This window comes from Galleria mellonella, unplaced genomic scaffold (assembly GCF_026898425.1).
Source record: "Galleria mellonella isolate WM207_F2 unplaced genomic scaffold, CSIRO_AGI_GalMel_v1 utg113, whole genome shotgun sequence".
Taxonomy (NCBI): domain Eukaryota; kingdom Metazoa; phylum Arthropoda; class Insecta; order Lepidoptera; family Pyralidae; genus Galleria; species Galleria mellonella.
In genome coordinates this window covers 301,641-327,886 of record NW_026441975.1, presented here as the reverse complement: position 1 = coordinate 327,886, position 26,246 = coordinate 301,641, and the positions used below count along the sequence as shown (strand labels likewise).

General features: G+C 31.8%; 1 protein-coding gene across 3 annotated transcripts in view; it reads right to left on the bottom strand.

Annotated features, from left to right (window-relative positions):
• The window catches only part of LOC113512873 (protein PALS1), a 156,392-nt gene that overhangs the window by 127,923 nt on the left and 2,223 nt on the right, over positions 1 to 26,246 (bottom strand). For 2 of the 3 annotated variants that reach the window (XM_052892716.1, XM_052892728.1), the window contains exons 2-5: positions 24,824 to 24,939; positions 21,846 to 21,903; positions 4,658 to 4,791; positions 2,316 to 2,794 (exon numbers count right to left, since the gene is read on the bottom strand). In XM_052892716.1, coding sequence (XP_052748676.1) covers positions 2,316 to 2,794; positions 4,658 to 4,791; positions 21,846 to 21,903; positions 24,824 to 24,939 — 787 coding nt within the window. Of the gene's footprint in view, positions 1 to 2,315; positions 2,795 to 4,657; positions 4,792 to 17,308; positions 17,516 to 21,845; positions 21,904 to 24,823; positions 24,940 to 26,246 lie in introns of those variants that run through there. The other variant, XM_052892724.1, reaches the window with a different exon arrangement.

Below are 26,246 nucleotides of genomic sequence, written 5' to 3'. Positions count from 1 at the left end.
ACAAATTAATTTTAACCAAAAATTGTATATCCAACAATTTATATTTCAATGAAGTGGCAAGATGAAATATGGACATAATATATACATTTTGATTATAGTAATAATGCGTATCTATTGTCTTAGATTTTAAAGAGAAAAAAAAGTATTTATTGCCAGAGAATATTTGAATACAAAAGTTTACCATTGATTTTTAACACTAAGTTAAGCCTATTAAGCTCATAATATATATATATAACACAATAAAATAGTAATAAACACAAGAATGTTCAAAATTAAAATCACATATTTATGTTGACTATACTCACGTTTTAATTTCGGGGCTGCCCGACCGAACCCGACCAAATTTCGAACTCAATAGGAGCCCTTTTTCATGAGCATGATTCACGTTCATGTTCAAAATTATACTCATACCAAATTCATTTAACAAAAGCATGTCCAGAGTAATAAAATAATCTTTTATTTTATAACGACCGAACCCGACCAAATTTCGAACTCAATAGGAGCCCTTTTTCATGAGCATGATTCACGTTCATGTTCAAAATTATACTCATACCAAATTCATTTAACAAAAGCATGTCCAGAGTAATAAAATAAATCTTTTATTTTATAACGAATTACCTAAAATACCTACCTTGAAATTTAATAATGAAGCAGAGAATATGTAGCCATTACTATGAAATGAACCGTTTGTTCCGTATTCTGAGCTTTCAATTACCTATGAAAATAAAATTAAAATGCATTCTCCTGCACGAAATCAAGATTCAAGGCTAAACGAATACACATCAATTCGTCCGCGATTTACACGACTGTTTAAACATGTTCACTGGTCTGTTGGTATAGATAGACTAATATGGCAATGCACAAATGATGTCATAAAATGTATTCCTTATAATTAAAATTACGTAGTAAATGAGTATGACGCACGACATTATAAACTAATTCGGTTTAGATTTAATTTAAAATTGTTTAATTTTATTATAAGTCGTTTGTTGTTAAAATAATTTAAGATAGTGTTCCACAAAAGAATAGTGCCAAAACCAATTACTTTTATTTAAAAACTAAATTGCTGAATCATTTTTGATAAAATTTCTATGGGACCAATCTGAAAAATTATTCTTTGAAATAAAAAAAGAAATTTCCAAATCGGTTTATGACGGGTAAATGACGGAGTTATGAAGTGAAAAATACAAAAAAAAACAACTAAAGAAAAGTAATTTATTCAAAAATATGATTTGACGTAAACAATTATGTAATTTAAATGAACTATCCTCATTCTGCATTTACGTTGTTCTGTACATTAGACGTCAAAAACAATAATGACCTCTTAAGAGTTCATTCGACTTCTTTATGATGACGACCTTATGATTACGTGACTAAAAATGATTCAAATGTAGCCAAAATCAATACAGGTAGTATGATTAAGATTGATCCTAATATCACAAGCTGGGAACTAAAAACCTTCGTCGGATTTTATTATATCTCTGAATAATATAAGAGATTTGCTAGAGCTCCTTACAATATTCAGCAAAAGGAGGGATCTGCCCGATTTCCGATGAATGTAGCATGAAGCCAAGTAACAGACGGGCTGAATTAAATGACGTCGATACTGTAGAAAATGACGACCGAGATCTATTCGAATTGAATTCTGCTGAAATAGACGCATATATCCATTTCAACAGAATCTAGATTAGGACACATTATAGCGATTATTGTTTTAATATGTACAAGCAATTACGTACTAAATATCTAAACATATTTTATAATTTAAAAAGAAATTACTCAAAAAATACACATTACGTAAATAATTAACTTAATGCTCCACTAATCGCGAAAGAAACCTAACTAATAAAAATAACTCAAATTACTAGAGAGTGAACTGAAACCTTGGACGGATTGTGACAATATTAAATACGGCTTCCTAGTTCATTCACTTCTAAAGGCCGTTGTAAACTAATACATACTAATACAATTTTGACTTAATACAGATAATCTTTTAAACTAGATTGTAGGTAATTAGATTGTTATTTTCTAGAACTTATTATTTTATATGAATTAAAATCAAAATTTCGTATGTAATCGTTCCACAGGATTTTTAAGTATACTAATTCTGTATATTAATTTAATGTAATCAAAATAAAACCTGAATCTTAATAAACACATACTAGTATTACTAGATATAGTGTTTTAAAGGACTTTTCAGATCATATAATTTGCCACTTTATTATTATTTGACACAAATAATATCTTTATGAAAAATTATGACATAAAGATAAAGAGTCATCTTCTATTTAAAGACAATGAATTTATTAACTTACCCTTTCTCCCCTGGTGCTAGTTTATTGCTCTCGACTATTGCCGTAGCTCTGATCCTGTGATCAGGTTGTTCACCTAATAGTTTTTCACTTCTACCGTTATTCAAATGCTCTCTCGCAACACTATATGGGTCACTTTTACTAACATCTTTATCACTAGTCACTTCACTCTCAATTTTCACTTCACTTTCCACTTTAACTTTGAGACTTTTCTCACTTGAATCCTTTTCGTGTTTCTCAGGTTCTATTTTGTCTTCTTTAACTTCTATTGCTTCTTTTTTCTTCTCACTTTGAATACCGTTCGCTATAACTGGTGCAGGTTTCGCCTGCAGTGACTTTGGTTGTGATTTCGGCGATGATATCGTAGGTTTACTCTCTATTGCTCCATTTTCGTTTATGGAAGTCACATATACGGTGGAGTTTGCTATATAACCGTTTAACTCTTGTCTATTTTCTGGTTGGGTTCGTTTTCTTCTATTTAACTGAAAAGACAATACGCATATTAATATCAAAATTTTTGCTAATTGTATCTACTTTAAATAAATTTTCAGTTAAAGTATTTACTTATATAAATTTGAATTACAAAACCAATATTTAAATATATATGATAATAATAAAAAATAAATATATTTACACAAAATTGGTTATGCAGCATTTAACGAAACTAAGTCGTAACAGAAGCAGGAAAAATATTTAGGTATAAAGCAGTTATTTCTATTATTCTAGTTATTAGTTCACAATGATCAATAATCTTTTCATTGTATTGCTATTTCTGAAGACAAAAATGTCATGCCTTCGTATACTTACTGTAATTTTAGTTATTGTGTTTATTAAAAATGACCAACCAAATATGACATATGTATCTAACAGAAAGTAAGATATTTCTGTGGAAGACAAATCGATGACAAAATGCTAATGAGATAGTATAGTCAATTTTATTAAAATTTTTAATGGATCGCCACAATACATCAGTTGACTTAACATCGCATCCAGTCCCGACCCCAATTAACTCTACACAAAAAAGAGCACTTGAGTTAGGCACGAACGCACAAATGCGGATTTAAAAAAAATGTGAAAGCCAACAAGTGGTCTTTCAGACCCTTGAAATGATAATTATTCGTTACGTAAACTCTGTGTCCTTTTTGATACAAAATATTATATACTTTTCGTCTGCTCAAGACGATTATATAAAAAAATACAGATTTTAGGTTTTTTAGCTTTTGTTACTCATATGTATAGATAGACTACTGTGTTAGAGACACCTAGACAAGCTTCTGCTTAACGAGCATGCTTCACGCTACTTAATATTATTCTCAAACCATTCGTATTATAATCACCAATTTACATTCTTAAAGTAATGACAATTGGTCTCTGCTGCGCTACGACAGGGCATCGTAATCGTAGCACGATGGAGATCAACATTGATCTAGGCTGGCATTATAAACATCAGAGAGTTTTTCTACACATGTCAAGTACGCTTTTTTTTATGCAACTTAAAATGGCAAACAAGCTGACGTCTATAGACATGAGCAGTTTTTATCAAATTACGAAAATCAAGAACGAAAAAGAAGTCAGACTAACAGAGACAAAAAGGTTTTTAATTTTTTTTACTGATACTAAAATAATCTATTTCGCTTGAAAGTATAGTCAAAAATTCCTAAAATCCTACACAATGGATACAGATTTCGTCTAGGGACTAAATTTCTTTTTTGCTTAACAATAAAGTTTCTAATTTATTAAATAAATGTAATATATTTATTATAATTCTAATTTAAAGTTGAAGCAAATTTTATGTCACAATTTTCATTCCATATTACCATATTACCACTAATTTTCACTCACGATATGCTATAAAACTGACTGAGGGAAGAATGTAAATTGCATCAATGCAATAGTCAGCTTGCTATCGTAGTAATAATAGTTTTGTAGTCATACTAGCATTGTAACGTTAATGGATTATTACAATAATCTCTTGACACTCAAATTTTATTCTTTCTATGTCAATCCTTGATATACAAAACACTCAAGTTACAACCAGAACGTAAAAAGACTAAAAGTAGAAAGCAATCAACCAAATGTAAACCTTTTTCTCTATCAATAGTAAATAAACTGACGGGCTGCCTGATGAAAAGCGGTAACAATCACTTAAAGATATGAACGACACCATAAATATCACAGAATATACTATGATGCCCATAATACTTCATGGTTCATCATTCCTTTAATCATGCCATACTCGCCCGTGTAGGCGCAACAGAAACACAAGTGGGACAGAGATACTAATGAAGACAAATTTCGTATTGTAATACCAGTATTTTTTTTAAATGCGTTTGATTCCCACTCACCTCTACTGAAAGTTTAGACATGTCAACTGGAGTGATACGCTTGAGTGCTGACAACCGCTGCAGCCGTTGCCGAGCTTGCTCCTCCACCGCAATAAGGAAGGCATCTTGTATGATGTTATGGCCGATGTCTGACACTGTAGTACAAATAATATCTTGTTAAGAAAATGTTCTTATAAAAACAATAATATTATTGAAAATCATATTAAAATAACTATTGTATAACTGTCTTATAAAACAGCAGAGTGAATAACAGTTTCTGTAACCCCTTTATTTCTAAAACAACAAGCGTATGTAGATGAACAGTACAAAGTTATAAACATCTATATAATTTATCGATTTAATTATTAAGAGTTGGTATAAAAGCCTAGTTAAAAAGTATAAATGTAATTCGTATTCATTAATATAACGGATGGATTACTAAAATTCGATTGAAATCATCGGCCATAAGCACATGGTATGTGACCAGTACCATCGATTATTTATCGGCTGATTGCGAATTTGATGAACCTATAGAATTTAATATTCCATCAACGCACTGCATTCTGTGCCCGCCTGATGTGTGAGTCAATAGGTCTTGTGCAACGCTATTGTGACGCCTTCTCAATGAATACACAATTTACCGACGCCATTGTCTTCCAAGCCTGGCTGGAACTAGATATTTGAATATTAAATTATAATATGAAAGAATCTGGGATCTTCAAATTAATATTGTTTAATCGGGGGCATAATCGAAATTGAAACCTAAATAACGGTTGAATTTTATTACAAACATTCCATCACAAGATCGTGTTTCAAAAATGTTGACAGTCAGACGCGCGGCATTTCTGTTTCGATTGTGACGAGATTATAATAATCCTTATTGTTTTTAACACATTCCTCAAAAGACAAGTGAATGTTAATTGTAATATTAGGATTGTTATATTGTGAGACTACTCAAATCAAAATGGAATAACTTTTACGATTCCTCCGCTTATAAAATACACTCGTCATTCTCATTATATAGTTGTATAGTTTTAGATAAGGATTTAGGATATAAGGAAATAATATTAGAAATTACGTTATTGTTGTAAATATAAGAAAATATAATTATACTCATGCTTTCCTGGGTGAGCGTATTGGAAGACTGTAAGACTCACCCAGTGGATGTAATAAATAAATAAATAAATAATATAAATATATTAAAATAAATAGGCACTGCAAAAAGTCATGGTATCAAGCAGTGAATATATACGAGTAAAGATGATGGTAAAGAACAAAATATCTCACTTATCTAAAAACTCTTTATTATGAAGTATATAATAATATCGCAAAATAAACTAATAACTTTAATGAAATTCCTTTGATTTAAGTTAATACAAAGATCATACTCAAAGACGCACCTTCCTTATACCTACATAGATGATAAACAAACATATTTAACGGTATTTAACGAATACATTGATACATTATTTAATTAATATACACAAAACTAAATTAATCTTATTAGCGACGATAGATTGACTCCCTGGCTGGCGTGTCGTGCCGAGACGTGACCACGTTAGGTTCAGCTCGGATATTAAATTCAGCGAAATTTAGCCAAATGAAACATTACGACTACAGTCAACATAATTTAAAATTTTCTTCCATAATTTAAAAAAATAGCGACTTCGTCAGAAAATGAATACGAAACGATCAAAGAAGTAAACTCTATCGAATGAATTGCAAGAAGATTAATTAAAATTAATACAGTAATTGTAAAAAACCATTGAATAGAGAACTTCCTTATGAAGTTTTGGATTATAGTTGAAGAGGCAAAGATTTTAATCAATATTTACCATCACAGTTATTTTTAATGCCATTCAACAGGATCAGATCTATGAGCATCTTACTGTCCGTGCAGATAAAGCAAAATATGACCTTTAAATCAACGGTGCATTACCTCGAACATGTAATTGTAACATGCAATTTTGTTGAATCAGATATTACTTTGCGGAATTCCACAACCCTGGTAAATTTATTATTATCAGTTTGTTAAATTTTCATACCTACTTACATAATACCTATCAATACTATACCACTAACAATTGATGCGAAGTATTGAACACCATTAGTGAAAACTTTGTTATCTTCTTTAGTAATAATTAATAAATCACCATTATTAAGTCCACACTATACGCTCATATTGCTGTAACTGTAACTAGTGTTGACTAATTGGATTTGTAATCTGGTCGCCGAATAGTCATACAACCGCCTATGATGATACCTCCATTAGAAACCAAACACGTGTCTCGAGTTGGAGATTGCTTATTGGTAAGGATGGTCATAAATCTTCTACTAGTGGTGGCCCATCGTCCATTATATTTTGGAAATTTCACGTAAACTAATAGTAATGCAACTGGATAATAAATCTAATATGTTATTATATATATATTCAGTAACCAGATCTGAATATCTACACTAATATTACATGAAGACAAAAATTTAATTTTGTTTGAAATTGATAAGAAAAAAATGTTTCATCACTAAGAAAAAGAATCATTATTGACGAGTAACATGAGCTGTATTTTATTTCCAAAAAAAAACTGTGCAAAGCCGAATCGGATAGCTAGTGTATTATATTGTGACAATCAAAAATGATGAGTGCTCATAATCACGTAGTAGGTGCATGAAATGTTGTCGGCGTGTAGTAAATAACACATCGATGTCGGTCTCTGGATGTTTAAACAGCAATACGATTAGATATTTGAATACCAAATGAAGCTGATTATAATATAAAATATACATAATGAGTTCACAATTGCTCAGTGATACCTACACATTTACCTATGTGAAGAGGTAATTTGTACCTTTGGAAATGTATATAGATTGTTAGTTGTATTTATTAGTAGTGTGTTATAATAAAAATTTTAGATATACGTAATTGTTAAGATCAATTTACGGGTAGATTACATGAACCACCATCATCATAACAGCCATTACCTGTCCACTGCTGAACACAGGCCTTCTCCTATTGGGGAGTTTTGCCAGTAGTTGCCACGCTTGACAAGCAGGTTAGTAACCGCAAATAGGCTTTTGGTGATGTTTTAAGACGGATGCTGCTGCTCATCCCTCGACCTTAGTTGTCTCTTACAACATCCGAGCGAAAGGAACGGGTGGTCCATTCTACGTCGAAACTACATGGCAGATTATAAGAAGAAAGTATAAAATTATTCATAAAAGCAGCAGAAGATTCAGTATTTATATCGAATGATAGACAAAGAGCAAGATATACAAGTATATACAAAGTTGTTTGTTGTGGTAAAGAGCTTACATTATTAATATTATTGAAATATGTTACTTAAAATTCTTTATATCATTGAAACTATGAATATTATTAATTAAAAAGAAATAGAATTTTTTTTAAAATAAAATACATATTAGATACCAATTTTTTTAGTGCCAAATTAATGTTTATTTTTTCAGTGATTATCATGTAAATATAATGCAAAAAGATGCTATTTTCTAATGTGCTCAAAAATATTTGTAATCTTGTTTTTTAATTTGAACAGGCAATTAAGTAATACTGTTGTTAGTTACCAGTGTATACCAGCGTCTCCACTTAGGTCTTATAAGTATGTAAGCGAGATTACCACTAAGCGAGATCTTGTAATAATATTCTTACTCTAATTAGAATTTCATATCAACTAGGTACCTTTTGTCAATTACACATTTTGTTTACATATTTATTTACAGGACTATTTATTATTATTATTTATTATAGAAAGAATGGATCCATACCAAATTGTCTAACTTGCACTGCGATAAAATATTGCCATAATGAGTCAGTCATCCACAGTAGAATAAGATAATGAGGAAACTATTCGTATTTGTATTGTAGCCGTAACTTATGGTTGCAAATATTTCATGTAGACTTGTAAAGTATTTATGTTATAATTGCTATTCCTAGACTCGATCATTCCATTATTTCAAATTGATGGGATTCAAACATGCTACTAAACTTGTCACTTATTGTCTACTACTGTTGTGTATGTCTGTCGTTGATTCGAGTTGTTATTTATTAACAAAAATATAAAGATTTCTTATGTTATAATATAGTAATTATTAAAAATTGGTAGGTTATAAGGAAGGTAATATTTTTTAATGAGTACAGAAAGTAATAATAAAAATTTACGAATTTAGTACAGTAGTTGTCGTCGATAATTGGTATTATTTATCCCCAAATGCATTTCAATAAACCAAAATATTTAGAATGTTAAAAGTTTTATTATCTCACCTCATGTATTACTACAGATCATAATATTTGCTATAATATTTCAATTTCTTTCTTGAAACTTATCAATTTTACATTCTAGCTATTGTATTTACATTTAAATTGAAATAGTCTGTAATATGTACAAGTATACTGACGCTGTATGTGTATTTTCTATCGTTCTTATTGTTCTGCATTAATGGATGACAAGATAGTTATACTGGCGGTATTGTCTTTATTTATAAGTAGACTCAGAACTCAGGATTCATTTAGAGACAGAGAGATTCCATTGTTTCCTAAATTGGCTCCAATCTGACTGTAGTGAGTTTTTCTTTATCTGGAATCTCATAGTAAGTACCTACTAAACTATACGCATTCAAATGTTTTTCTATCGCTTATGTGAATAATAATAATGATTATAAGTAGATATAATTGCGCTAATACAATCCTAAAACTAAGTACAACTTTGACTGTGAATGAAAAATAATTAACCTAACTTCTTACACATATAAACATAAAAAATACACAGTACACTATCACTCGTCACAAAGACCTTCTCTTTTTGAAATAATATAATTAATTAAATAATATTCGCATTTATCTGTAATAATGAAATTTCTGTTACTCCAATAACTGGAACAGTAATAAACTTGGTGTAATCGCATTACCTGTTCATAATACGAAATTAACGAACAAAATATATGATGAATTATAATGTACATTATTCGACAGGTTTTCAATATCATGAATTAATCAATACATACACATATCACGATATGAAATGACTACCCCATATTAAGGATAAAATATGTAGACTAATTATTCTTTAACTCGCTAGTCTTAATAGTTCAATAATAAAATGTAATGACTTCAAGCTATGTTAGTAGAAATCTGCCCATCTTTTGATACAATCGTCATATAAAGAAACTCAAAAGTAAATACAATAGATATAACAAATAATACCCAACACCGTTTCACATAAAATTATACCTTATCATGCTCAGTGTACAATTCATATTCCACTTCGTAGGTCGCTAATGATGATACATCACCTATCTTAACATCAGAAAGCGATCAGTGTTTAATATGTAGCAATAGAAAAAGTAACTTGTTCCTTCTAAGTTATGGTTTAATTTCAATTGCAGTTTGGAGGTGCAGCTTAGTGCTCTGCTAACTACAGAACCAGTTTCATACATTCCAGTTCAGGCGGATAGAATGAACGGTACTCGTTCACCGAGTTATTACACTGTAATAGGGGCATGTGTAAAAATGTCAGCTAAGACGGAATCACCTTATAAAGGTGATTCAGTTCATTTTTTTTCACAAATCTGTAGTAAATTTTGATAGTCATAAACGCAAAAGCTAACACAAAAATCGTACTTGAAGATACTGATTTAATTTACTTATGTCATTCGTAGTTTATAATACATTTGTTTAAATATTTTTTTATAACAAAATACATTTTTTGATTTTCATATATATATATACAGAATGCCAATCAATTCATCAAATACTATGTAATCATATAAAACAATTCGTCATAATATAACTATAAATATATGATAAATAACCTCTGTAAGTGAATTAACAAGTCATATTCAATCCATCTGTTTTAGACCACCATAAACGTCATGGTGATAAATAGCTAGCGTAAACCGATAGCGTTCAGCTTTTGATCGCGTATACCATAAGCAATATCGAAAAAAAATACATTTTTGATTATTCAATACCGCCAGTTTCAGTTAGTTTAGTTAGTTTATAAACATCAAACACGACTGTGATTAAATTTATGAAAATTAAAATAAGCACATAAAGAATTACAGCATAAATTTATTTCATGCAGGAACTTATAATTCTACAAATAAATGTGAAACTTTGAGCGCAGATGACAGTGTCATACGATTGCCTGCAAATAAAGAACTTTAGAATTGTTGGAACAACTTCAAACAATAACTAGGAAAAGTGGAACGACAAGTATCCGAACTAAGAGTTCGAAGTTTAAATTTTTTTAAACAGACTAAACACAACTGTCAAACGCTTACTTTTCTGAGTTGTATATAAATAACGTACAGTTTACAAAATTGCACAATATCATCTCTGTTCTCTTTTACTTCAATAGGAAAAAGAAACACCCCCTATTAAGTACTATATCTAATCCCTACATACATTATTTCAGCAGACAAAGATGATTAATACATTGTTACGATAACTATGTATTACATCAACTTTATAATCAATTGAAGTTGGCATCTTATGCAACTTAGAGCTAGCTACAAGTACAAGCTGTTGCTTTCAGGTTCCATGATGTAACATCAAAAATACATTGTATCGTACTTGCATGCATAGCGATACGCACACTATGTTGGTAAAATATAATTAAAATAAACAGGTATAAAAACTTTGATAAGAGTTATAGACCTTAATTAATTAATCACACGAACACGTTGTGTGGGATCAATCGTTCACCTCAGAGTTTGCGTGCTCTTGAAACTACAGATGATATAAAACTATGTCAGCGACCAAATCTAACAAAATTAGTCTTCTTAGAGGTTACGCCCCTATTGTTTGCAATAATTGACTCAAGGTTTACAATGTTCTATTGCCATTTCAACCACTTTTTTACTAAAATGTCTTAAATTTATCCGTTATTTAAGAGTAATCAGGTAGATACCAAAAATTATATCTCTTGATAAATAATTTACTTCTTCTAGCAAATTTTAAAACAGAAACAAATACATTTCTGAATATATTTGTTCGTTTTTTTTTTGTTACTAATTTGAGTTATAGCCTTCTAAACCTTGAATTATGTTTTGGTTAACTAGATCTATGCGTTAGTCTGCACGGTGTTGCTCTTCGTAAATATTTCGTAATGTTAACGAATTTCATAACATTAAGAGAACATTTAATTTACTTTTATAATTATTAGTGATTTAACGTCCTGTTACATTTTGTTCAGCTACTTTTAGCCATTTTTCAAGATCTAATCACGTTTTGGCCATTACTAAATCCATAGCTGTGGAAGCAATATTGCAGCAATGAACTGCTATTTGGTTTTTGTTTTGTCAGATTTTTTTTCCTGTATTGGAAAAACTTTACGTTAAACGTAAAATACGAATGCGTTTATTACTTTAGGTGCAGTATTTCTTTATCTACTGACCAAATTGTTGCTGCAATGGTCGTTTACAATTCCAAGCTACAAAACATGTGACATTCCTTCAATATTCATAGTGACGTGTAGCACTCAGTGTTTGTAAAACAAAACAATGACCAATAACTGTTATTTGCTAGATGACAATACCGGCGAACCGTGATTTTGTATCTCGACGTTACGTCAGTAATGACTCAGGGGAAACGGTTTGTGATTTTGTATGATACAGTACATTTACATAAGACAGCAAATATCTACTGTATTACCATTTTACAAATTTCTAAACATAACAAACAATCAATCATACCCAAGTCAGAATTTAGATAGTATGGTTAAAGTCATCAAAACCTATCTCAATGTAAGGTTCTAATTCTTAGCAAATCAAATCACGAATGATATTCAACTTTATAAAAAACTGTTACAATAATAACTCGTCTATCGTATATAATTTAAAAAAAAAACAATAAATAATTATGCTATGCACTGTTTAAGTTCTGTTATCAAAAACATTTATTTATTTATTCTTTATTGCGCAAATAAAACTTTATAAAAGTGGCAAGCTTAATGCCATATAGTTTTATTAGCTAGCTAGTTAGCTGTTAGAACAGAAAGCATTTGAAGTGCAGTGGGCACATATTAATACATAAATATATATATATATATATATATATATATATATATATATATATATATATATATATATATATATATATATATATATAAGCGTTACAAGATCTAGTAATTTGTAGCTAGAACTGATTTGTTAACTCAACAAATAATATATTTTCATTGTAATAAAATATGAATTAGAAAAAATAACATTTTATTTAGAATTGGGGAAAATATCACATATTATAATTATAAAATGTTTAATGTTACAGTACTGCTTAGGATGTAATATGTATTTTTTGTGTCTGTAATTACCTCGGGTTTCTTACTCTTCAAACCGTAACAAAATAATGCTTTATTTCTGCACTACAGATTTTCATTTTTCGCTTAGATACCCTAGCTAGAATAAGAACTTCTTTATTTATTTATTTTCAATTTGTTTTGTATTTTGAATACTTCATATAAGGAAAGTAAAACAGGCTATCAGAAGCGTTTATTTCAAAGCGAAATATGTTAATTATATTGAAAGGTTATAACAATGGCTTACAAACATTTCAAGTTATATTAACAAAGTAGGACACGTACTTACTGGTATTACATAAGAAAGTAATCACTTTAATAACCTTTTAACTAATTGATAAATATTAAAACAGGTTTTTGAGGAAATATTTGTAATAAAGTAAACTGGGTACGAGTACAATACAATCTGCTGACAACGAGCACAGTCAAACGCTCTAAAACTACAAAGAAAGTCAAGAATATTGTCTTACAACTACAGTGATAAGTAACTTAATTCTCCAGACAAAAGTCCCACTCGGTATTCCTGCCGTGAAGCAAGTGTGCTTGACAGCTCCTTCACGCCACACTTCATGACTGTTTTGGTTTGAAGAGCCATATCAGGAAGGAATAAAACCATAGTTGTTACTAAGGAATGGCAACTAATGAGGGATATGTACCATGTGTTTCATAGTATATTATGTAATATCCATGCCGTCATATATGTATACTGGCAGTTACTGCTTTCCATCACAAGGAGCGTCAACTTATTTCCCATTCTAAATTGCATAAAAAACCATTATTTCCCTAGTATCCATACCATAGATTAAAAGATAATACCGGCTTTCTGAACAATTAGTTTGAGATTTTGCCCCAGATATAGTATGATACATCAGGATCAGGACCACAGGTACTATCCATGATCTATATATAAATCTGTCCCTAAGGTCTGTCCCCAATTTTTGATAGTGATATTAAAGGTCAGAAAGAAACTTAGCTTGCAAACATAGATTAAAGATAATTCCAACATTTTATTTCTACGCTTTCAGTATTATTGCCGACTACTTTTTAATTATTTTAAACTATTTACAACTTACTTTAGTTGCCAGGACGTGGAATCCCAACGTCTGTTGTCCCAATGATACTCCCCATGCGTTGCCATTCCTGAGGATTCAGGTGTTAATTCCTCTGTACCCAGTAAAATCACTGCAATATCCCATCCTCAAACAGAACCACAGCCATGCAAACACAATTGCTTCACGGTTGAAATACGAATGAGACAAAGGTGCCCAAGCAAACGATTTTTATACAAAGTTTCCATTTGGTCTTTTTATATTATTATATATAAACAAAGGATGTACGATAATTCAGACCTGATTATTGTTTTCATATTCAGGATTTATTTAAGTTCAAATAAATGTAAGTACCAAAACACATGTCACATACCTTTATTGCGAACATGCTAGGTAATAAGCTCTCGTGGTACAACCATAAAAGTTATGAACAGACCAACGACAGTAACATCTTGCGTGCGACAGACGTTCGGAACACCTAAACATTTGTCGTAAAGTAAAACTCGGTCACAAAAACTTGTCGCTTATAATTCCTAATCTAGCGGAGCTCCAGAAGACATTTTACGAGAGGCAAATTAATATTTTTATCGTTGCGCTTGAGAAATTTATTTTATTAATTAATTCCCAACCAAATTAATGCGAATGACTGTGGTAGGTCGCTCCATGTTACGTTGGATTCTATTATAATATGCTTGACGAAATGTGGGCATATTGGACATATTATTATTTGATTCACCTCTACAGCAATGAACGACTGATGCCTCTGAATACCCTATTAGGAATCGTAATAAAATTTTATTTTTATATTAAGTGATAACTTAATTATTGCTGGTTTTGATAATTTATGATTTATTTGATTTATACCGCAAAGGACCAGCTACTTAAACAACGACAAAATTGACACCAACATGGAAGTTCTAAACCCTATCGATATTAAAAAAAAATTTCAAAAACGGTTCTACAGTTGGCAAAGATATTACGTGTCATACATATATACAAAAAAATTACAGAAAAATTAACCATATCCACCTTTATGAAGTCGCTTAAAACAAAAGAATCGCATTAAATACAGGATAATGTTGAAGCAATTTTGCAACTACATATCTGTTTCTGGGTTTCTATTTTTTTTTTTGTATAGTTATTTTTATGTCATAATATCTTATATATTTGATACAGCAATATTTGGTTAGTATATCTATCAGCTTTAAACCTAGTTATAATAGTTTTCAAATTTAGTAACTACTTGCAAAATCTCCCAACAGTAAACTGCCATATGAAATGGTTCTATTCCTTTTAGAAGTTTACGAAAGGGGCTTACATTCAGTTGTGAACAAAATTTTTTTATACCACAAAGGAGGCAAACAAGCATACAACCCATCTGACGGTAAACGGTCATTATAGCCTATGGATGCCTACAACACTAGGGTGTCATGACCCTGAAGAAACCTTAAACACCCCTTTTTGAAGAATCCCATACTGTAGTCTCTAAGGAAAACCTCGGCATGAAGTTCGCTCCACAGCCTGAGCGTCTGCAGGAGAAATTTCCTTTGAAACCACGCTCTACGTGACGTGACCGTTTAGGTTCAAGCGTAATAATATCTGATATGATGATGAAATATGAAAGCAAGTTTGTTTGTTTGTTATCTTATAGCGCTTTAACGGCTTACCCAATCACTATGTAATTTGGTATACACGTACTATATAGAATGAAAAAGGTTAAAGGCTACTTTGTATCCCGGTCAGTAAACATATCCCGGTCACGCAGGTGATATCGTGAGTAAAGCTATTTCATTATATATTTAGATGTCCATCTTCAATCCAAGTTTTTTACAAAATAAACACAGAAAAACTAATTCTGCAGACATCATCATCGTAATCATATCAGCCTTTAACTGTCCACTGCTAAACTTAAGACCCCCTTGAGGGGATTTGCCAGTAGTTGCCACGTTTGGCAAGCGTATTGGCAACTGTGATTAGGAGATGTTTTAAGAAAGACGCTGCTGTCTATCCCTCGGCCTCCCTTAATCGGATCTTACGACACCCACGGGATAAAAAGGGATGGCCTATTCTATGCCGGGACCACACGGCCATAATAGTATAATTAAAAAAATATATCTCGTCACACATTATTTTATAAGTATTATTATTATAGAACGAATGATGATAATAAGTGACGCATTTAACTTATGACTATAAAATACCTATGTAAGAAGTCGGTATGTGTCTTCAGTCAAGGTTATCCAGTTTTTTACAACGTTGAATAATATTTTAAACAGCTTTGCGGCTGCTAGCAAAGTGTGATGCGTACTCTTCAATTATGTAGGAGGATAGTATGTACCTAGAAATGTAAGTAAATAATATTTTTTGCGTAAGTAATTGCCTATAGGTAAATATAAAATATTACTTACTTCTTAGTTCGTACACCTCTGCCTATAGACGATGATGAAAATTTGCAACAAAATTGCAAATTGCAAATATCTAGTTTTAACTTCTTAAGTACTTGGATCGTTTACGTCTAGACGGAGTGTCGAGTTCAAAAACGTCCAAAACAGTTATCTCACTGTTGACTGACGCGTCGTTACTTCATTGAATATCAAATATTCAATCTCTTATCAAAGTATACGACAGTATGACAATATAATATTACTAATTACTTAACTTCAGGATTGCCCAAATAGTATCAGGCCCGGTAGGAGCCCTTATCCAAGGCTACGTTCATGGCTGTGTCGCAGACAGCACAGTATGACTCACGATAATAATTAACAATATAAATAAATAAAATAACTGTTTGTGTGATAAAAACTACCAATCATAATTTCTAAAAACGCGCCATTTTTAAAAAAGTTTTGAATTGTTTGTACGATTAGATGCGTTTTTAAGAAATACTCTATCTATAATTTATTGATCTATACTAGATAAGCGTTTTTAAACATCAAATACCAGTTCCTACGTAAGAAGGTACTATTTAGAAAGACAAATTGTAAAGTTATTCCATACAAAAATCCAGTCGGTGGGTAACATACTATTTCAGCCACCTATTTGGAAAAATGGGTTTTGATTGAAATATAAGCTATAATTATGTATAATATCTATAATAATTCACTTAATGGGCATAATAATTAAATTATAATATTAAAATATATATTCAGTATCTCTTTAAATATTAAAAAAAAAAATATGTTATTCACATAATCATAATTTCAGTTATATTGGAAAAATAACGATATTTTTACTACTACAATACCGGAGCTAAGGTCCCAGTAGACAGACAGTGCAAAAGGGCAAAAGCCTTGGCTCAACGGGCCAAGTTCACTCACCTCACCTCGGCCAGAACAAGAAAGAATGCTGTGACCAATCACTTTCTACGTACACAACATCACTGCATCACATCAGCCACTGTTCAGCAACAATTAAACACGTATTGTATTGTTTAAACACAGTTTTCGTAGAGCAAAACATCGATTATTGTTGTTAAATAAAATCGGACCGAATGGAAAACACACCAAGTGAGTACGAAGGCTCGCGGCAACTCGCAAACCAGTTTTCCCTCTCTCTCGCACTTAAGTTTTATTCGGTGTTGCCGCGTAATGATTTTCATTTCCTTAATGGCTGTTGATATAAATATGAGAAACGATGTTATTATAATAGAGAAGTACTCTATGATGATGTGGATCACTGTTCATTTGACACAGAAATATAGACAAATATATTTAGTTATGTCAATATTAATTAACTAGTCTTAATCCGCGAATTTGCTCTCATCAATTAGATTCAGAAGTATTCTATGTATAGGTGGCGTGGCTTATTTATGTACTAAATTTCATTAAAATATATTTAGCAATTTAAAAATAATTGACTAACGAACATGAAAATGTTTTTACAAACTTTTAACTTAGTTTAATTAGCTATATCAAAAAATTCAAGTTTCCTATACCTTTGAATAAAACAGTTGGGTATCTCTTCTTGATTATAAGTATTAAATACTAGTTTAGACCCGCGACTTTGTCCACGTAACCGGGATATGTTTACTGACCGGAATAAAAAGTAGCCTGCATCGTGCCATATAGTACGTGTATACTTAAATTTATAGTGATTAGTCAAGCCGTTATAACACTATAAGGTAACAAACAAATAAACAAACTCACTTTCATATTTCTAATATAAATAAGGGTTATAGTTGTCTAATTTTGCCCATAAACAAAGAATAAGAAAGACGTATTTGTAATGCGCGAAAATAAATTTATTGAATGTACCTACATATATATATATCGTTCTGTTTATTATAATAAATTATTATTCCGTATACCTCGGTAATATAATATTTAGATACGTACTATTGCTTTAGCTATTGTTGTAAGTAAGTATCGAATATCGCGTAAATCACAGCGTAAAATAAATTATGTAAAAAAAATGTACAGCGTAAAAAAACTTTAAAACTAGAACAAATCCCTCTCTTCAAAGTGATTTTGATCTGCATTATAGCAGTACATAGTTACTCGACAATCTAAAAAAAAACATATATTCTGACCAGCTACTTCTAACAAATTAAGTTTATTTTACGAATATGTTTTGATAAATTTTATTTATATTTTAGAATATAAAAAGATGTTAAACTTCAATGTTTGCCCATAAACAAAGAATACAATATCTGCCTAATTCTTGGGTAATTTTAAAACGAAGCAATATTAGGCGGATATAACCTCAAAAGGCTCTTCATGTTCAAGAATCAAGAAAGACGTATTTGTAATGCGCGAAAATAAATTTATTGAATGTACCTACATATATATATATCGTTCTGTTTATTATAATAAATTATTATTCCGTATACCTCGGTAATATAATATTTAGATACGTACTATTGCTTTAGCTATTGTTGTAAGTAAGCATACAATTTGCTACAACACTATTCCGCGGAAATTTTGCACTCCTGCTGTGACCCGCTGCCTTTATATAGTGGCGAATATCGCGTAAATCACAGCGTAAAATAAATTATGTAAAAAAAATGTACAGCGTAAAAAAACTTTAAAACTAGGTTTTTTAACAAATCCCTTAAACTAGCTTCAAAGTAGTTTGATTCAAACTAAGATTGTATTTCCGTTCGCATCAAACCGCTCTACTTAACATTCTTGATAACAAACGTTGATTCTCTTATTAGCTTTTTTTTTTTTAGAGCCACCATTTCTTTCACTTCGCCATCCCACCATACATATATCTTAACATCCTTCTTTATTGCACTAAAACTTGAGTAGCTATATCAAAGATTCCGTTTAAAATTTTCGAGTTCTTCTGTCAACATTTCTGACATACGAACACGTGGACGATGTCGCCATTTATTGAATAAGCCACCTATTCTCGATATCACCAAAAAGTGATCATTCCGACATTCGTACCACGATAGACTCTTGTATCCTTCACTTTCGCTCTCAATCGTTCATCCACAATTACAAAATCAATCATACTTCTCTCAGTTTGCCTTTGCCATGTATACATATGAATCTTTCTCTCCAGGCATACTTCTAATAAACTTTCACCATTTTCATTCACTCTTTTATCTCCAAACATCATTCCATCGGCATTCCCAGCCATTAAAATCACCTATCAAAATAATTCTTTCATTCTCCTTACATTTAGTCATAATCTCCCTTACACTATCCCAGAGACCTTTGGACATATCCGCATAAGCGCAAAGGAGATAAATACGGGTCAAACCAACTTTCAATCGTATCCAGAGGAGTCTAGGACTTACAAATTCAAATTCTTTAACAGATGCATTCATTCTCTCTGACAAAATAACTCCCACAACTTCTTTCAATATTATATTATATCGGTCATAAGTAGTAATAGAGCAGCCTTTCTTTTTTGTTTCACTTACTCCTAACTCATCATCTCACATACTTCGTCTATTTTACTATCCATACCTACAAACATTCATCGTTGCAATTTGGCATTCCTTTGCCCTCTTTTTGCCATTTGGGGAAACAGGGGAGACATGATGTTTTCAGGGACGGATTCTCCGGCACAGTTGCGTTTTAATTTCTCTTATCATTTTGAAAAAGAACTGCTCTTCTTAACATCGGATAGGGAAAGGAAATAGGTTACATTGGGAGAGGAATAGGTTATAAGGAAAGGAGGTGATAAGTGGAAAGGAACTATAGGAAAAATGGGGGATACTACAGCTACGGAGAGGACATAGGATTTGTAACTGTAGTAGCTATGGAGGCCGGGGTTGCGTACCCTTTATTGCACTAAAGTAAAATTAGTAACATTATGAGCAAAGGTGAACTTATCTCTAAAAGAGGTCTCTTTCAGTCAACCTAACACATTGGCATAGGAAATAATGAGTGGACAGCAGTATTGCCAAACAGAAAACTAAACAACAATAATATTTACATAATTTACAAATAATTTAATGTTTTTACACAATAATGGTGTCACCGAACAAGCATACGACTTGTCTGATGGAAAACGGTTTGTTTATTATGTAATGTAAAACATTCTGTATAGTTACGAGAGATGTGACAGTGACATTATGGTGTACAGAGACGTAACACCATAGTCATCAGGAATGCAATTTATGAAGGGTACCATGGGTATCACAGTATATTCAGTGACGTCAACATTGCTGTACATGTCTGTAGGTGACAGTCACCACTTTCCATTAGGTGGGCCGTCAGATTTTTTGCACATTCTAAATAAGTACCGTAATAAAAGTTCATGCCTGCAACTCGGTATTACTGTTAGACTGAGCATTAATAGGTATTGATAGATTTAATTAACCGCCTTACCGCTAACAAACTTTTATGTCCAAAGAACATTAGAGTGCGAATTTGTGATCTCGGTACGAATATGTACCGTTTTTTACGGTTCCAAGAACAGTTTAATTACAATTGTGCTAATTGTTATTGATTAGAACTGACCATGAAACGGTTTTAAACTAGCGTTAAGAATTTAGCATATACCTACATAATATTCATATATCTGCTTTATTACGCTTGATATCTGTATTTTATAAATAATATTTAACGGACAACCAAATATGTTTAATGTACATAGAATGGGAATCTTTTGATGATGAGTAATATCGTGTTTATTTGCATTTGCTATAAAATTTGTTGCTATTGATGTTCCCTTTATGTTAAACATATCATTTGCTTTGTCTCGACAAAAAATAAATAGGAATAAAAAAGAAATTAAATTAAACTAATTCATACATTAATTACTTAACAATTTAATAACATAATCCTCGATTCCTATTTTGGGTTATAACTACACTTCCCACTTATTTATGACAAATTTTTAATCTATTTTAAAATATTTTTTTTTATGCAACTTAGAACGGCAAACAAGTTGACGGCCCACCTAATGGAAAATGATAATCGTTACCTATAGACATGAGCAGTACCATGGACATAACGGAATATACTGTTTCGTCCATGATACAATGCGTTGCCATTTCTGAGTACTCAGGTGTTATTCCTCTGTACTCAGTAAATTCACTGCCATATCAACCGTATGTCTTTCAAACCGAAACACAATCATGCAAACACAATTGCTTAACGGTAAAAATATTGTTTTTATTAGGTACACGATATTTTTGGAAACTCTGCAATAAATTTGATACTTTTAATTTCTATCTTTAGAATCTACATTCTTCCAATTTAGTCCAATACAAATGTGTAAACAAATAAACCACTGAACAATTTACACTATTTAGACTATTAACATTTAAAACTTAGTAAATCCATAAGATTGAATTCTCATGGTAAATCTTAAGTTTTATTACTAAATATTAGAGTGTACCATAGTCAAAACTTTTACATTAAGTAACATAGAGAATAATTATTAATTACTCACATAATTTCGTTTCGCTGCGTCTCTTCACTCGTAGCTTGATCACGCATGACGAGATACACTGAAACAACGCAATATTGCAAATAATTACTAAAATGTTAAGCAATAGCCTATTGTGTATCCAAACCAGCAAGTCTTGTAGTTTACCATGCTGTCACGGTGTTAAACGTAATTGGACATTTTGGCCTCTCTAATTGCTAAATTAATAGTATTTAACAAATATTCGAAACTTGAAACAGACTATTCTCTATTATTATATTACAGTATTTTTTTATAATATAACTAATGATCCTCCTAAAAAAATATGAGCAAAAATTTTTTAATTTGGTTGAGTAGTTTATAAATTTATCCGTTCATCATCGTCATCACCATATCTACAACATTTTATCCGTTCACTACTGAATATAAAACTCCCCTATAGACTGTCATAAGGATCGGTCCTGAACACCTGCATCTACTCTCTCCCTGCAATGCATTTGAGGTCGTCACTCTGTTTGGTGGGCGTCGTCTTGCACTGTGTTTACCCAAACAAGGTCGCTACTCAAAAATTTTTCTTCACCCTCGGTTGTCGGTTCTTCGAGCTATATGATTAACCCTTACCTCAACCATTACCACTTCATCTTGCTTATCCTTCGAGCTATGTCGAATCCTTTAGTTATTCTGCGAATATCCTCATTTCGGATTCTATCACGCAAAAAATTTCGAGTATAGCCCTCTCCACAGCTTGCTGAGTAACTTGCATACGGACAAGCATGTAAGACCATGTTTCAGTTCCGTAGGTCATCACTGGCAACACGCTAGTGAAAGAATCTCGTCTTCAAACTTGAAGGTATTTTGGATAAGTGGTTTGGTAAGATGAACTGGTCATATCAATCGTAGAACCGATAACCCTTGAAGTAGACGTATTCTGGAGTGAACCGCAAATTGGTAAGCATGGTATGGGACTATTTGCGCCTAAGTGGAACGATGACATATGCAGAGTCGCGGATAATAACAGGCAGTGAAGAACCGAAGATTATGTTCAGTGGTGTATCTTGGGAGAGGATTACGTTCAGAAGTAAACCGTAAACCGTAACTGCAGTAGGCTGAGTGTGATGATGATGATGATGATACTATTAATGTATACATTTTATTATAGGAACTTATTAGAAATCTATAGTATACCTATACTGAGAAGCTCTTTTTATACCATGGAGGTGGCAAATAATCATATATCCTGTCTGTTGATAAACAATCACTGTAGCCTGTGGACGAATGCAACACCAGGAATGTCACGAGCGCGTTTCAAAAGACTATAGTCTAATCTCTACGGAATACCTCGGTGGCAACTTATTCTATAGCCTGATCATTGGCGGGAGGAAACTGCTTTGAAACCGCACTGTACGCAACTTTAGGTTAACTTTAGGTTCTAGCGTGTAAGAATGAATTCCCTATTCCTATGGTGAGGGAAGCGATGATAAAACGTAGCCACGTTTTATCATCGCTTCCCTCCCTTGATAAAACGTGGCTATGGGCATCATTTGTAGACTTTGTTGACTGTAAATAGATTACCAAGTAATTCAATACTTGATTATTTAAGGTGAGTGTATTAAATGTTAGGTTTGTATAATGATTTTATATCATTTGATTTTCCACTGAAGCCTTACGAAAATTTTCGATCAGAAATCGGATGTAAAGATATTTTATTTCATGAAAGCTGAAACCTGTTGGTCGAAAAAGGACCGGGATGTGCTCGAGTTCAGGAAATGGCCTAAATTGTCGGAACGAGTAAACGACTTAGCGAGTTTAAAGGTTTTATTAAAATAAAATCACAGGAGAATATTTAAGTTAATTTGATATCTATAATATATTTATAGAATTAAATAATTTGAAAATAAAATCGACGAAATTGAATAATATTCAATGAATTAATACGAAATTATTTTTAATTTAGACATTTGTTTAGTTTTTACACGCATATTTCGATATAAATAAATAAGTAAAATACAAACAGTTTACACTTACCTATATATCTACATTACGTGCGAATACTTGCAATTTCGTCGTGTATTACCTACATTCGTGTATGGACATTGGTTCAAAATAATCAAATCTAATGTATTACAAGAATACAACATATTCATTTAACACTTTTAACATATTTATTTAACACTTTATTGCATCAATATTACAAGACTTGTTAAAGAATTTTTAAATAAATATAGTGTAGTACAAAAGGCGTTCTTATTGCAAAGCAATCCCTTCCAGACAAACAGATTCGGAACACATTTTAAAATCCATTCTGACTGAAGTAGTTATATGTATGTCTTTCCAAATTCTCGTTTGAAAGGCACTAAATCTAATCCAATACATAGGAGGTGTCATACCTATGGTATCTATGGTCTTACTATAAAAAAGGCAAACTTATGATAGACTTATGTTCAATCTATACGACATAGACTGAACACCTTAATTAAAACCTCTAACGACCTACTACAAAAGCGTATTACATCTGTTTATGTCTAAACAAAAGTGAGTCAGTATTATTAAAAGTAAAAGGTGTTTAAAGTAATTAATTTTATTATAATAATCTGTAGGATTTGGCACATATGAATTGGCACAAATTAATTATAAATATTTATTATACTAACTAAATAATATTTAATCACTTAAACAGAGAATTGGTAAACGCTGTTTAGATAAACAGTGCTTTAAATATTTTTGTAATAAGACAGCTAGATTATAAGGGATAGCGCGGTTTCAAAGATGTTTTTCCCCACCAACGCTCAGTTTAAAGAATCAACTCTATGCTAAGATTTTCCCTAAAGAGTAAAGCTTTGTTCCTTTTTTCAAAGAGAAACAAAGAGATTTGTCTAAAGCCCGCAACGCGTGCGCATTGCTGTAAGTATTGCAAATGTTTATAGGTAATATTTATTAACCGCTAATCATCAGGTCGTAAACTTGTTTGTCACGTATAAAAAAAGTTATAAACGTTGTCTTACCTCGTGTATATGCCCCAAGACTTCAGCTCTTGTCATATCTTCTAGCCTGGTCTCATTGACATCCATTATCTCGTCAGCCAATTCCAAATTATCCCAGTTACCAGCTGATGGTGAACCTGAACATCAAAAAAGAAATATTAAAAACAAAATATATGAGATATTATAAGCCCCTGACGCTCAGCTAGTTTCACTGTATTTCTCGATAAAAAAAAAACTTTCGTTTGATACATTATGAGAATTGGAAGCGTACATTCTGGATGTGTGAATTTCAAAACAAACCACTAGCATGTAGGGTTTTTTTTGCAACTTAGAATGGCAAACAAGCTGACGGCCCACCTGATGAAAAATGGTAACCATCGCCAATAGACATGAGTGGGCCCCATGCGTTGCCATTCCTGAGGACTTAGGTGTTATTCCTCTATACCCTGGAAATTCACTGCCATATCCCACCCTTTAAACCGAAACACAGCCATGCAAACACAACTACCTCACGGTTGAAATACGAATGGGACAGAGGTACTCAAGCAAACGACTTTTGTACAAAGTCTCCCTTTTGTGTTAAAGATTTGGAATGTTTGTTGATGGACTTGTTGCTTAAACGATTAATCTACTCCATTCGAAATTAGGCAGTATTGTATCCACCATAACAACATGGCATAGGTTTCACTCCTTAAAAGTATATATCACCCATATATAACACTATTCAGTACTATTTCCACGATGGTTAAATAACCTAATTTTTTTTCGAGTTTTCTATACAGTTTTCATGATTTGTTCTCCAGTCAACTTTTACAATCAGGGCCTAATCTACAGAGGAACAAGCCGGGGAAATAGCCAAAGTGGAATAGTAGCTAGATTCGGACACTGTTTACCACATCTTCAGGATAAGAAATAATAGTGAGGCGACTGCCAGACGCGTCATATTCTTACTTCATCACCACACGTACAAAAGTATGTGAATATGTTTTTACCGACTCATATTTCCATATTAGTGCATTTAACAACGTATTTATGCCGTAGAAGGAAACATAATAGTTGGGGAGCGGGGCATCATTCCTTTTAAAGCATCACCAAAACCTAACTGCAGTTGCCAACCCGCCTGCTAAGCGTAGCAACTGCTGACAATACCCCCTTTATGGAGGAGGCCTATGTTCAGTAGTGGACAGTTAACATTGGCAAATCAAATTAATAACAATATTTTACAATACACATTGAATAAAACAAAAAATTGTAAGTTGACCTAGTAGGCAATTTGTTTTAATTTACTTTGTTAAGCTCCGTTCTACAGTCTTCTCTGGAAACCATATAGTTTATTTTCTGGTAAAATTCATCACCATAATTGAACAGTCCCCGACTTCATCTTTACATATATACATCTTATTCCATTATAATCATCATAAAAATAACAAGTCAAAATCCAGCA